The 15,611-nt window shown below is 38.2% G+C and overlaps 1 protein-coding gene across 1 annotated transcript in view; it reads right to left on the bottom strand.

The window, feature by feature from the left end:
• Nucleotides 1-10,011: 10,011 nt before the first annotated feature.
• The window catches only part of LOC129255922 (voltage-dependent calcium channel subunit alpha-2/delta-4-like), a 53,244-nt gene continuing 47,644 nt past the window's right edge, over nucleotides 10,012-15,611 (bottom strand). The window contains exon 23 of the mRNA XM_064097937.1: nucleotides 10,012-10,112. Within this exon, the coding sequence (XP_063954007.1) occupies nucleotides 10,012-10,112 (101 nt within the window). The remainder of the gene's footprint in view (nucleotides 10,113-15,611) is intronic.

Here is a 15,611-nt window from a genome sequence, read left to right as displayed (position 1 = left end):
GGCTGAGATTTTAAGTAGAAAACTGCATTTTTTGTCATTTTTTCCCAAAAATTGAAAATTTTGCAAATACATGATTTTACATAATTCTGAGAAAAATGAATGAATTACCTTGAAACGTTCCAGAAAACTTTATTGATATACTATTATCATGTGGATGAAATTCCAACTCTGTATCATTCTTCTTAGCAAATTTATAAGGTATCAAACTTGAATACTTCAATTTCAGAAATGTCGCTTTTTGTATGCATTTCCATAGACTAATACGTATAACATGTACTGTACATGTATAATGTATAGTTTAAAATAGTTTAAAATTTAAATGCAATTATCTCCGCTTTTTAACCACTTGGAGAGTTAAGAGTAGGCTTTTCTCTATCAGCTACATAAAACAAAATGTTGGCACATCAAGGCCTGACCCTCTCATGGGGTGGGGGTGTCGAAGTCACCCCCCTTGCCCTTGGCTATATCATGTTGTTGTATATTGCCTATTTGTTGGAAAGATCTCTGTTTTTTGGAGCACCCATTGAAGCAAAAACAGGCATTTCTGCTATACAGTACAGTCACTTTGATTGCTTTGAAACCACTTGGAGAGGAAAGAGTATATAGGCTTTGTTCTACCAGCTACATACAAAGTGGCACATCGAAGCCTACCCCTCTCGGGGGGGGGGGTTTGCTTAATATTGCCAATTTATTTGAAAATTTACAATTTTGGACCCAACATTGAGGCCAAAAATCGTTTGTGCTTTGTTGTACACCACATTTTATTGATTTGAAACCACTTAGAGAGGAGAGAGTAGAGTTTGTTCTACCAGCTACATATAAATAAGCACTGGCACATTGAACCCTAACCCTCTCATGGGCTGTCTAAGTCACCCCCCCCCCTCTATATCATGTATATTGCCGATTTATTGGATATTTCACCATTTTGGATCACCCATTCAGGCAAAAGCGCGTTCCTACTATATAGTACAGCCAATTTTATTTTCTTGCAATGACTTGGAGAGGAAAGATTAGGCTTTGCTCTATCAGCTACATATCAAGAAGTGTTGGCAAATCAAAGCCTATCCCCTTCAGAATGTTCAGGGGGCTGTAGAATTTACCCCACCAATTTTCGGTAATTGACTATCTATTGGACAGTCACAATTTGCATCACCCATTGAGGCAAAGGGCGTTTCTACTACATAGTACAGCAAATTTCTTTCCTAGCAATGACTTGGAGAGGAAAGAGTAGGCTTTGCTCTATCAGCTACATATAAAGAAGTGTTGGCAAATCAAAGCGTATCTCCTTCAAGCGGCTGTAGAAGTTACCCCACTAATTTTCGGTTTTTGGCTATTTGTTGAAAATTCACCATTTTGGAGCCCCAATTGAAGCAAAAAGGCGTCTCTGATATATAGTTCTGCCACTTTTATTGCCTTGAAACCACTTAGAGAGGAAAGAATAGGCTTTGCTCTATCAGCTACACAATTTTGTGCTGGCAAATAAAAGCCTACCCCCTTCTGGGGGCTGTCGAAATCACCCCCTCACCCCTTTGCGTTATTACCTATTTATTGGAAATTCACCTTTTTTGAGCCCCCATATAAAGTTCTGCCACTTTTACTGCCTTGAAACCAATTAAGGAGGAAAGAATATGCTTTGCTCTACAAAGAAGTGCTGGCACATTGAAGCTTACCTATCTTGGCGGCTGTCAAATCACCCCACCCCTCTTGCATTATTGCCTAATTATTTGAAAATTCACAATTTTTGAGCCCCCATTGAGGCGATATGCACTTCTGCTGTATAAAACACCCAATTTCATTTTCTTGAAACCACTTGGAGAGGAAAGAGTAGGTTCCCATCTTTCAGCTATATATAACGAATTGCTGCCATATATCGAGACCTGACCCACTTCAGGGGACTATATAGATGTTACCCCACCTTTTTAACGATTTTTTCCAATTCATTGGAAAACTCGCCATTTTGGAGCCCCATTGAGGCAAAAAAGTGTTTCTGGTATATAGTAGAGCCACTTCTTTATATGTAGCTGTTAGAGGAAAGCCTACTCTTTCCTCTCTAAGTAGTTTCAAGGCGGTAATAGTGGTAGAACTATATATCAGAACCGCCTTTTTGCCTCAATGGGGGCTCCAAAATGGTGAATTTTCCAATAAATAAGCAATAATGAAAAAGGGGTGGGGTGATTTCAACAGCCCTCTAATGGGGATAGGCTTTTATTTGCGAGCATGTCTTTATATGTAGCTGTTAAAGCAAAGCCTATTTTTTCTCTCCAAGAGTTTTCAAGGGTGAAAAAAGGCAGAAACATAATCAGAAATGACTATCTGCCCCAATGGGGGCTCCAAAGTGGTGATTTTTTCAATAAATAGGCAATAATGCAAAAGGGATGGGTGATTTCGACAGCCTCCTGCTGTTTGCCTGCACTTCTTTATATGTGGCTGATAAAGCAAAACCTATTATTTCCTCCCTAAGTGGTTTCAAGGATTTAAAAGTGGCAGAACTATATATCAGAAACGCCTTTTTTCCTCAATGGAGGCTCCAAAATGGTGAATTTCAAGGGGGGGGGTAATTTTGACAGTCCCCTAAAGGGAGTAGGCTTTTATTTGCCAGCACATCTTTTTATGTAGCTGATAAAGCAAAACCTATTCTTTACTCCCTAAGTGGTTTCAAGGCAGTAATAGTGGCAGAACTATATCAGAAATGCCTTTTTGCCTAAATGGGGGCTCCCAAATGGTGAATTTTCCAATAAATAGGCAATAATGCAAAAGGGGTGGGGTGATTTCAACAGCCTCCCGGAGGGGGTAGGCTTTTATTTGCCAGCACTTCTTTATATGTGGCTGATAAAGCAAATCCTATTCTTTCCTCCCTAAGTGGTTTCAAGGCAGTAAAAGTGGCAGAACTATATCAGAAACGCCTTTTTGCCTAAATGGGGGCTCCAAAATGGTGAATTTTTCAATAAATATGCTATAATGCAAAAGGGATGGGGTGATTTTAACAGCATCCCGGAAGGGGTAGGCTTTTCTTTGCCAGCACTTGTTTATATGCAGCTGATAGAGCAAAGCCTACTCTTTCCTCTCCAAGTCATTGCAAGAAAATGAAATTGGCTATATAGTAGAAACGCACTTTTGCCTCAATGGGTGATTCAAAATGGTGTAATTTCCAATAAATAGGCAATATACATGATATAGAGGGGGAGGGGTTGACTTAGACAGCCCCTGAGAGGGATATTTTTCGATGTGCCAGCGCTTCTTAATAGTTTGTAGCTGATAGAGCAAAGCCTACGCTTTTCTCTCAAAGTAATTGCAAGAAAATAAAATTGGCTGTATGATATAGAAACGCCCTTATGCCTCAATGGGTGATCCAAAATGGTGAAATTTCCAATAAATAGGCAACATACATGATATAGAGGAGGGGGTGACTTAGACAGCCCCTGAGAGGGCTAGGGTTCGATGTGCTAGCGCTTATTTATGTAGCTGGTAGAACAAACTCTACTCTCTCAAAATTAATAAAATACTATTAAGCACAAACGCTTTTTTGCCTCAATGTTGGGTCCAAAATGGTGAATTTCCAAATACATTGGCAATAAGCAAAAGGGGGAGGGGTGACTTTCCCAGCGCCCTCCCCCCCCCCCCCCCGAGAGGGGTTGGCTTCGATGTACGTGCCACTTCTTTTGATATAGCTGGTAGAACAAACATGACAAAGCTTACTCTTTTCCTCTCCAAGTGGTTTCAAAGTAATTAAAGTGGCTGTACTGTATAGCAGAAATGCCTTTTGCCTCGATGGGTGCTTAAAAAAATAATGATTTTCCAATAAATAGGCAATATACAACAACATGATATAGCCAAAGGGGGTGGGGGGGGGGGCTTCGACACCCCCACCCCATGAGAGTGTTAGGCCTCGATGTGCCAACATTTTGTTTTATGTAGCTGCTAGAGAAAAGCCTACTCTTAACTCTCCAAGTGGTTAAAAAGCGGAGATAATTGCATTTAAATTTTATTAAACTATACATTATACATATTATACATGTACAGTACATGTTATACGTATTAGTCTATGGAAATGCATACAAAAAGCGACATTTCTGAAATTGAAGTATTCAAGTTTGATACCTTATAAATTTGCTAAGAAGAATGATACAGAGTTGGAATTTCATCCACATGATAATAGTATGTCAATAAAGTTTTCTGGAACATTTCAGGGTAATTCATTCATTTTTCTCAGAATTATGTAAAATCATGTATTTGCAAAATTTTCAATTTTTGGGAAAAAATGACAAAAAATGCAGTTTTCTACTTAAAATCTCAGCCAAATGACCTACTTATCCCCTATAAATAGTACCAAATTGTAGAAAATTTATTTGTCTTTCATATGACACTAATTTCGTGGCAATGGAATATTCATGTCAAAATCTATGTACGAAAATTCAAATGTTCTGAAAATTTGGCGGCCATTTTGAAAAAAGCGCCCTCACGGGTTAATTTTCAGGATACAGCCTGGTTACCTCATATATTCATATTCAGCGTAAAAAACTGGTCTAGAAGCACTATATGAAAATTTCTCCTTTTTCTTGTGGCACCTTGCTCAATTATAACCCGGACTATTTATCATTCATGGTGTCTTTGGCATGATCAATACTTATCATCGTTCCCATTTTAAAAATTCTTTGATATGACCCATTCTTGGATCGAACTACTGAACTACTGAAGTGGATTAGCACTGGGCGGGGGGGCGAAATTATTTTTCCCACCGAGTTCTGGACCAACATATGAATATTCATGACTTGCTTCTTCGGATTAAGAGTACGCATGCGCGTGGACTTGGCCTCGACCAGTGCCGGTCGTAAGCATTCACGTTCAGTTGCTCACAATGAATTAGCATCGTCAAATTACCGGTACCCTTACATAGTTACATAGGCCTTATAGGCTTAGATCTATATATATAATATATATCCAATTCTTAAACACTTATCAAACTAGCTGCCATTAATGGCAAGAAATGTGCTAGGCTAGGGCTCGCTTAGGCTAGCGCATTAACTTTACCTCAAATCTGGACCTGTCTAATGCCTAGTACTAATGTGAATTTCATTTCTCTACAGTTTCAAGGAAATAAACAACGTATTTGTTTTTGTGCCAATATGGTTTCAAGAAATAATAATTAATAAAAAAAAAAATTGAATAATCAATAATTATTAATATTATCAATAAGTATTAATAATTAATGATTGATTAACTGTTTAAAGAAATAATTAAAATTTACCCTCTCCCAACCAAGGGTATGGGGTGCGCCCTTTTTGTTTTATATCCTTTTGAATATAACTTTATTTTGCTAGTATTCTTTATTCTGTTTTTTTTAAGGTAAAATAAGTGTAGAATATACAAGAAATGAGAATTGAAATTTAAAAGTGGTTGTAAGCAGAAAAAATATGAAAACTGACAAGAGTCCTAAAAATGACTCATTTTCAGTTTAAGCATTTGAAAATTTTAGCTTGCGCTTTAAGTGCTCTCTTGCCCCCCCCCAAAAAAAAAAATCCCTGTAGGATTTTTTTTTCTTTTCCAAATGAAATATGCCCTTTTTAAAAAAGAAATATACCTTCTTTGATAATAAAACATATACATTTTAGGTTCGAAAATCACAGATTTTGAATCGTGCTTGCATCAATTATTGTTTAGTACAGTACTAATCCTGCTCATGGTTACAAAAATGTATAGAATGTTGCTTTATGGTTGGAATATCACAAATTTTTGGCTCGCTTCCTGCACTCGCATCAATACTTGTTCTATTCCCGTTCACAAAAAAAATGCTTAGAATGTCCAGTTTTCAGGTAGGAATATCACAAATTTTTAAGCTCGCGCTTTGCGCTCGCATTATTTTTATTGGTGAGTTATGTATCCTATTTAAAATGCAGTAATTAACTGCTTCCTTTACTCTCAGTATATAAAAAAATTTAGCGAACGTAAAGTTATTTTTAGTTAGAAATTAGATACACATCTTTTTTATGATTACAAAACCAGCTCAGAATATTTAATTTCCATGTCTTATTACACGACATGTCAAGAAGTTTGAGCTGGTGGTTCGCGCTGGCAACATTGCGCAAGGATGCCCTTTTAACAATGATTAGCCCCATTATTGACCATAAATCAAGTTTTACAACTTCAGAATTGATCTTTTTTTCAAAACCGCTTGCTCGCTATGCTTTGTCGCTGAGAATTAAACCTAAATCAAAATATCTATCTTATAATTAATAATCACTTTAGAAAGCCTTTGCTCAACTTAATTTCTACAAAACATACAATTACTTCACGCAGTTCATAATCTCATTTTGAAAATACATGTATCTGTTTGCACAAAAAACTCATTATGATAAATGAGTGCCTTTTTGGCGTTGACCCCCCCCCCCCCAATAATAATTTTCTGCTGTCCCTGTCCCAGGGAGTGGAGAAAAACATACGTTGAGAATGCCAGGATCAGATGACCGTGGTAATAATAATTATTGCAATGTAAATCGCCTAGAAAAATTATGGATTATGTGTACACAGGTAACTACATCATTATTTTAACGGTCTCTAACTCTCTATCATGAATTTTTTTTTTTTTTTAATGTACAAAGGTAATTTTTTTTCTCTCTCTCAGTCCCCTCGCTCACATACATTTTACCAGGTGTGATGTCTGCCGCTTAAGTATTGTTAGTTCATTGTTCTGTATATCGTAAGTTTGAAATGCCTTGGCCTTGAGGTTTTCATGCCTTGGCCTTGGGTTTTCATGCCTTGGCCTTTGGTATTGAAGCCTTGGCCTTGGAGGTTTGAGCCTTGACTACAACACTGAATAGCCGACTAATGCAATGGTTAACTTCGAACTGGTTAATTCCGAACTTTACGTTTAATTAGGTTTAGACAAATGTTAGCTTATTTGCCATGGTTTGTCTAGTCCGTATACAAAACCAGTCCTAGATCCACAAAAAAATTATCTTAGTTCGAGTCTAGTCTCTAGATCTAGACTCTGATCTACGCTGTATCAGCATGGAACCACTAGTGTACCAAAGGGGGGGGGGGGCAGACTGCCAAATTAATAATTTGTAATGTAAAAATGCAATGAAAAAGACGTATGTCCCCTCTTTTGAACGTGAAGATCTTTTTATTTTTATTTTTTTTTTTTTTTTTTGGGGGGGGTGCTTGTCACATTTTTTCGCGGACGAAATATCCTCCAAAAATTTGCCCCCCTTTTGGAAAATCCTAGGTACGCCAGTGCATCAGTGGCGTAGCTACGGGGGAGGGGGCACGTGCCCCCCCCCCTGATATTTGATGTGCCCCCCCCCCCCCCCCGAAAAAAAATTGGCAGAGCAAAAAAAAAGGGGGACAAAGAAGAAAAGAAAAAGGAAAAGAAGACTAAAGACAGAAGAAAAAAAAAGAAGAGGGAAAAAAGGGGAAGAAGGCGAGTGAATGAAATTATGTGAGGGGAAGACTTGAAAAAAATCTTTCATGTTACTTTATAAAATATTTGCTTGCGCTTCGCGCCAGAATTGCCTGTTCGATGAGATTCATATCTTGCAAAATAGGCTGATATGGAGCAAGTTTTGAAGTCAATATACAATACATATTTTAGCTCGGACTTCGTTCGAGCTTTCATTATTTTTTTTTTCATTTACAAATTTAAGTGCTCTGTAAAATGTCTGTTTTATGGTCTACATGTCAGCATTTTAAGTTCACGCTGCGTGGTCACATTGTTTGATTTGCCAAGTTTATAATGTCTACGTGTATTCCATAATGTTCCATTAAACAAAAGTATTCAGAATGCCCAGATTCTAGGTCTAAATCTAAAACATGCGCGATAGCCTGCATGTTCTTTATTTAAAATGTACTTAAATTATCCAGTTTCACATCAGAATATCAATAATTGTCTGCTCGCGCTTCACGATCGCATTATTAATGATACCCAATTAACTATATCATATTTATGATTACAAAAATGAAAGAGTGTCCTGCTTTTAGGTCTAAGATCTCAATTTTCTTCCTCTCGCGCTTCGCGCTCGCATCAATTGATTAGTTACATACCTATCCCATTTATTAATACAAAAAGTGCTTAGAATGATCATTTTTTAGGTCGGAATGTCAAAAATTGTTCGCGCTTGGCACTCGCATTATTGAAATATATACCGTCTTCGTGGGTAACTGAAAGCAGTCCTTAACAGCTCCCTTTTCGGTAATACTAGAACATTTAATACAAATTTCTGCTCGTGCTTGGCGTTTGCAGTAACCATCTACATGTTTACATACGAATCTTGTTCAAGATCACACATACAATTGCCCAAAATATTTATTTAAAAAATCGCTCGCGCTTCGCGCTCACACTTTTTATAAGGCTTATGAGATTATTTCATGTTTATGTTGTTTTATAAGAATAAAACTAAGAAGTGACTGATCGGGGAAAATATAGGTGAAGATAATTTCGGGCCCCGTCCCCTATTGGCGAAAGTCCGATCCGCCCTTGTGACACATACACACACACCGGAAAAAATGGCCGGTGCCCCCCCCCCCTGAAAAAGCAAGGACCCCCAGTGCCCCCCCCCCCCCCAGGAAAAAAATCATAGCTACGCCACTGCAGTGCATGGAACGTATTCTAACGTCAGGCACAAACTAACATCAGTGATGTTGATCCCCGTCTTCACCCCAAATTAAGGATTTCTTAGCTGAAAAAAATTTGACAAAAAAAAAAAAAAAAAAAAAGATCTTCACGTTCAAAAGAGGAGTCATAAGTCTTTTTTTTTTGGTTGCAATTTGACATTACAAATTATTAATTTGGCTTCTCAAGGGGGGGGGCACGTCCCCTGGATCAGTTGTAAATCGTCAGGGGGCAGTCTGCCCCCCCCCCCCTTTGGTACACTAGTTGTTCCATGCTGATACAGCGTAGATCAGAGTCTAGATCTAGAGACTACACTAGAACTAAGATATTTTTTTTTTAGATCTAGGACTGGTTCTGTATACGGACTAGACATATTAAACCATGGTAATTAAAAAATAAAATCAAATGTAAAGTTCGGAATTGACCGGTTCGAAGTTAACCATGGCATTAGTCGGCTATTACTATTAGTATTATCATGATTATAGGCATTAGACAGGTCCAGATATGAGGTAAAGTTAATGCGCTAGCCTAAGCTATCCCTAGTCTAGCACATGTCTTGCCATTATAATGGCAGCTAGTTCTAGTGTTAATTCTAGTGTTTAAGAATTGGATATATATATATATATATATATATATATATATATATATATATATCTAAGCCTATAAGGCCGGCCTATGTAACTATGTAAGGGTACCGGTAATTTGACGATGCTAATTCATTCTGAGCAACGTGAATGCTTACGACCGGCACTGGTCGAGGCCAAGTCCACGCGCATGCGTACTCTTAATCCGAAGACGCAAGTCATGAATATTCATATCTTGGTCCAGAACTCGGTGGGAAAAATAATTTCGCGGGCGGCGAGGGGGGGGGGGGCTCTTGTGACTTTAGTGAGACTCCCTCTATGTTGGGTTTTTAGGGAATGTGGCTTACCTCTCACAAAACGGCCAAACCGAACCAAAGCCCAGCGCACTGCACTCTATGCGATCTGATACGACGCGGTTTTTTTAATAAATAGCATTTTGCAATATGAAAGATCCAAGAGTAAAATTATTTAATTTTAAGTTCGACATAATGTTAGGAATGATAAAATCATAATTTTGCTCTGCAGCAAGCCCTGTGGTAGGAGTCAAGTTCAAATCGGCTTCAAATCGAAGCCGATGATGGCGTCATTGAGATTTGGAATTGGATATGCTGGTGTTTTCTAAAGGGAGGCTCGAACTAGAATAAACTTCGATTTAAGTAGTCCTACCACTATTCTGAACACTGACTGCTAAGATTTTTTTTTATTTGGAATGTTCATATCAAATGGTATGACAATTTCTTTGTAATTAGGATCGCAACGAGTCGATAGGCTTGATTTAAGGCTAAAATCAAACACAGGACCCAGTTAGAACACTTCTTTAAATCACCTCGGCAGTGCTTCACCGTAAACTAATTTCCAGTAATCCGGCATGAAGCGAGTGACGTTGGCATCAAATATAAGGTGGTTGACCATGACAGTATCACCTGCGAGAATTCAAGAAAAAAATAGTTACTGGTAACGGAAGGTGAAAAGGAAAATGCAATGGTTTGAAGGTTAGAAAAAAGGTTTCAGTTACCGACTCTAGGGGCTAGGGCCCCGTCCTACAGAGATATGCGATTGATCCAATCAACCACAACTATGGAAAGCCAATAATGTCAACATCTAAACTGCATGTTTTTTCAAAATGTTTTCTAGACATGATGTATAGGATCTATTTAAAGATTCATTGTTTTCTTGAAACTTTAGTGTGCTTCTTTATGTTTAACATGGACATTGTGCAAATTTCCTGTAAAAAAATTATGATATTGATGGATTTCCATATATTTGAGGTTGATCGAATCAATTCGTATCTCTTTGTAAGACGGGGCCCTGTGGAGCCGTGATATGTGCAAACGCCGGGATATGTGCAAACAACGGAATTTGTGCAAACGCCACGCCGGGAAATGTGCAAATCTGTCAAATTTTATCAACGGCATCTGTGCAAACGTGACGACGGGATATGTGCAAATGAACAATTTTCACGGGAAAAGTGCAAACCTCCGGGATATGTGCAAATCACTGCATTTATCCATGTAAAGGCTATTTCTCATGAAATGTCTCATAAAATTACTGTTAAAAAATGAGAAACATGCCTGCATAAGGGAGAAGCTACAGTGACATCGGCAATGAAACGCTTTTCAGAGAGGCAGGGGGGGAAACCAACCTTAAATTGAAGATCCACTATCGTTTGGAATGCCATGGATGTAGAGTGTAGTCTTTTAATGCTCCAGACCCGGTCATTTAATAATTTGAAGATCCTTCTGAACTAAGATACTGTACTAAAGCATACATAAGGAGCATAGCCATTCAAAAATAATAAAAAAAACTGCAACACCTCACCGTCTACCAAATTAAGACCTTGTAGAAATGAGTACAGAATGTAGTCTTTACCCTAGACCTTGTTGTATCAATAACAAAAAATCAAATTTAATACCTCACCGTCTAATTCCTATGGAAAAAGTTGTTGTTGTTGTTGTAGTTGTTGTTTTAGCTTATACGGCGCGTGTCATTCAGTAGTGAATATTTGCGCCAAAAAAACCACATCCACCGAGCCGGATTCGAACCAGCGACAAAAGGTTAACAGTTGTCAATCATCTACAGTCCTCCGCTCTACCAACTGAGCTATCGGTGGTTACTGGATTTAAAGTGTAGTCTTTACTCCAGACCGGGTGATTAAACAAATTCAAAACTATTTAAGCCCCGCCATCTTCCACTACTAAGACTCTGTTATAAAGAACGTGTATATAACGTATTCTCAATTCTCCAGACCCGTTTATTTACACAAAATTTCAAGACCCCACAGTCCCATTCCTGTTTAAAAAAAGATGGATATAAAGCGTTGTCTTTTCTCCAGACCTTTGATTAAAAAACCTTCAGAATTAAGACCCAAGAATGAGACTCCGTTATAACGCAAGGGTACATATCGTAATCTTTACTCCAGACCCGTTTACAAAATTATGTTATAATCTTCAAAAATAAGACCCTGTAAGAAGCATGGATATAAGAGCACAGTCTTTACCCCAGACGCTGTTATTAAAAAAAAATAGGAGATCTTCAATTTGACGACCCCACCGTCTCATCTCTGTGGGAAAAAATGGATATAGAGTGTAGTCTTTACTCCAAACCTGGTGATTAAAAAAACTTAAATACTAAGACCCCATCATCTTCCAAACTAATAGTCTACAACAAAGCACGGGTACCTATAGCATAGCCTTTACTCCATACCCATTTATTAAAAAAACTACACTGTACACTGTACACACACTGTATAATTACGCTGTATACCCATGTGCTACATTACTGGGTCTTAGTATTGAAGATGACGGGATTGAAGTTTCGAAGATTCTTGATTTTTTTTCTTCAGATGACTGGGTCTGGAGAAAATAATAACTCTTTATCCATATTCATGCTTGATTACATGGCAATGGTTTAGAAGATGGTGAGGTCTAAGTTTTAAAGTTTATTTATCTTTTTTAACCACCGGGATTTGAGTAAAGACTACGCTTAGCTGGTCCAGGGGCCCGTTGCAGAAAGAGTTGCGTTTAAACGCAAGCCAAAAAATCAATCGCAATTCCAAAATGCGCGCTGTTGATTGGTTGAAAATCAAGTTGCGCGTGATTTTTAGAGTTGCGATTGATTGCAACTCTTTCTGCAACGGGCCCCAGGTATAGCGTTAATCCTGTTGTTTGGAAGAATATATGGCCAAGACTGAGTATTAAAAAGTAGACTAATAACCTTCATCTTGTAGGGTAAGCTCGCATTGGGTCTGGAAAAGGAGACTACCAGCATGGGTCGGCAGATCAAAATTGATAGGGGGAAGGGAGGGCACAGCGAAAAAGGGCACTTCCTCTTTTGAAAAGGGCACTTGAAACAAAACAAAAATGCCCCTGCATAAAAGGACGCTAATTGCAAATACATATACCTTATATTAGCAAATTGGACATTTGAACAAACCAGAAGAGAAGGGGCATTTATCAGAATATTCATATGGGGCACTTGATCAAAGGTGAAAATGTACACACTACAGAAGAAGAATTTCACTCTGAAAATGGGCAACTTAACCCTATCTAGGCAGGGGTATTTTTGGAGTTCATATGGCGGGGGGGGGGGGGGCCTCTCAGCCCCCCCCCCCCTTGAGATCTCGGCCGTCGACCGCGCGATCGCACCGAAAATTGGCACGCATGTTGTCTGATATATATTATCTACAAAATTGTATAGTAATTTATTTCATGCAAATCGTTATTACGTAATTATGCTAATTTATGCGTAATTGGTATGCAAAATCATACTTTTTCCTCTAACTCCATAAATAAAGCTCCAAATGTTCTAATTTTTTGCATAGAAACCCTTTGTGATGTTCTTAGCAAGTGTACATGAAAAAATGTGATATCAGATCAATTTCTTATGTATTATATTGTTTTTTGCAATTTCTTATGTATTTCTGTATTTTCTTGACCTTTTGTTTTTCATTGTTTTTTCAATGAAATTCGTTGGGGACTCTTCTAAGATAAACAGCATAAACAATATAAAATTTAGGCCAGCAAAACTAAAAATAATCATACATTTATGATTTTTGGTTGAAAACACAATTTACATTGACTTTGTACACGAAATCACGTTTTTGAGCAATTTTTGGTCTGACATGCACTTACATAACATTGCGTAACTTCGGAACCAGGAATGGAAACTTATCTGATACCAGAATGGGCACTTATATTTATAAAAAGGTAAAGGGGTACACTTTAACACATAAAACGGGTCCTTCTAAGATGAAAGGGGCAAAGTTCTTTGGTTAAAAGGGAAAACTGTTTAAGGCAAAAGTGGGGGCACTGTGAACCCCCTGCCCCCCCCCCCCCCGGATTGCAGCCCCTGCATTCATATCATATGGAACATTCGTTGTAAAATCGAGGTGTATGAATTGCAACCTAAAAATATTGAATTTAGAGAGTAAAGTACATCGCATTTGTGGGTATATAGTTCAAAATTAATGCCTCTTGTTGGTAGTGCGCTAGTATGACATGATTGTGTGTGAAATATTTTTATATACGTTAGTGGGTACAGTGTTTTTACACATGTGGCTGATATTACACAAGCTGGCGTCGGTACATCACTTTGGGTGTGTTAAAAGAGATAGGAAACAATGTCTTGTTTGAATGTTCATAGATTCATGAAAATCAATATCAAATGCCATAGTAATCAAGACATTTTGGGTTTATAATTAAATTTTAAAGAAATTCGACAACTTCTGATGAAATCTGGAAATGAAATCAACAGATCAAGTTCAATGTGTGTATCAGTGGAAATTATGCTTGCCTCTCCCACCCCCTTTAATTAATTGTCCCATGCAGTGTTCGAAACAGTACTAAATGTCCCTTTAAGGTGACACGACATTTACTCCTGCGACAATTGCGACAATTAATATCTCGGAGGGCATAGGATTAGTGTTAGGATTGTGATAGAGTTTTTGGTTCAGAATATTGTCATGATTACGATTAGGGTGTATTTAGTTGTGGAGGTTAGCTTTTATGTTTCGCTTAATGTTTAGATTTTCCATCGGAGCAATTGTCGCCGGAGCAAATGTCCACTAAGCCTGGTGCCCCCCCCCCCCCCCACTGCCTCTCTGAAAAGCGTTTAATTGCCGATGACATTAGCTGTAGCTTTTCCTTTATGCAGCCATGTTTCTCATTTTAACAGTAATGTTATGAAACATTTTTCATGAGAAATATCCTTAATATGGATAAAAACAGTAATTTGCACATATTCCGGAGGTTTGCACTTTTCCCGTGAAAATTGTTCATTTGCACATATCCCGTCGTCACGTTTGCTCAGATGCCGTTGATAAATTTTGACAGATTTGCACATTTCCCGGCGTGGCGTTTGCACAAATTCCGTTGTTTGCACAAATCCCGGCGAAATTTTGCACATATACCGTTGTTTGCACATATCCCGGCGTTTGCACATATCACGGCTCCACAGGCCCAGTTCGACCAATGCGTATACATTACTCCCAATGGAATACAACTGGTTTGTTTGAAGTCGGTTTCTTGGGTGCGACAGTAGCACAGTAGCATTGGAAACTTATCATAATCTCGTCCAGAAAACAAACATCTGTTTACCGGGAGAGCTAATCGAACTTTGAAACTGAATTATGATAAAATCTATCAAATTCAGGAATAAGTTCCATTTAAAAACACAATGATTATATTATACCGGTATGTCACGGATTTGTAAGATTTCATTAATGTATATATATATATATATATATATATATATATATATATATATATATATACATATAAATGAGTAAAGTTATACATGTACAACAGCTTTGGCAACTCTTTAATTTAAATATTGTAAAGAAATGGATGAAGAGAACAATGGTAGGCGTAGCTTAAATCAAGGTTCCCCAGAGCTATCTACCCTTTGGAAAAATTGGCGATGCCGAAAAAATGTCTCTGCCGGGAATCGAACCCGGGCCCCCAGCTTTGAACGCCGGTGCCTTAACCACTAGACCACAGAGACGGGTTAGTGGCTAGGGCGACCCCGATCCGATTGACCGTCAGATAGACAGATTTTCGACACTATAGGGGTCGCCCTAGCCACTAACCCGTCTCTGTGGTCTAGTGGTTAAGGCACCGGCGTTCAAAGCTGGGGGCCCGGGTTCGATTCCCGGCAGAGACATTTTTTCGGCATCGCCAATTTTTCCAAAGGGTAGATAGCTCTGGGGAACCTTGATTTAAGCTACGCCTACCATTGTTCTCTTCATCCATTTCTTTACAATATTTAAATTAAAGAGTTGCCAAAGCTGTTGTACATGTATAACTTTACTCATTTGTATACTTTCTCCCATACGTGTACTGTATCAAAGCAATAACTTTGATCCAGCTGAAGCATGGCGGCTTGTCATTATTCGAAACCCACCTTCACCCGACAAAGGAAATTAT

The sequence above is a fragment of the Lytechinus pictus genome, chromosome 3 (genome assembly GCF_037042905.1).
Source record: "Lytechinus pictus isolate F3 Inbred chromosome 3, Lp3.0, whole genome shotgun sequence".
Classification (NCBI taxonomy): domain Eukaryota; kingdom Metazoa; phylum Echinodermata; class Echinoidea; order Temnopleuroida; family Toxopneustidae; genus Lytechinus; species Lytechinus pictus.
This window is presented reverse-complemented; position numbering and strand designations above follow the sequence as displayed.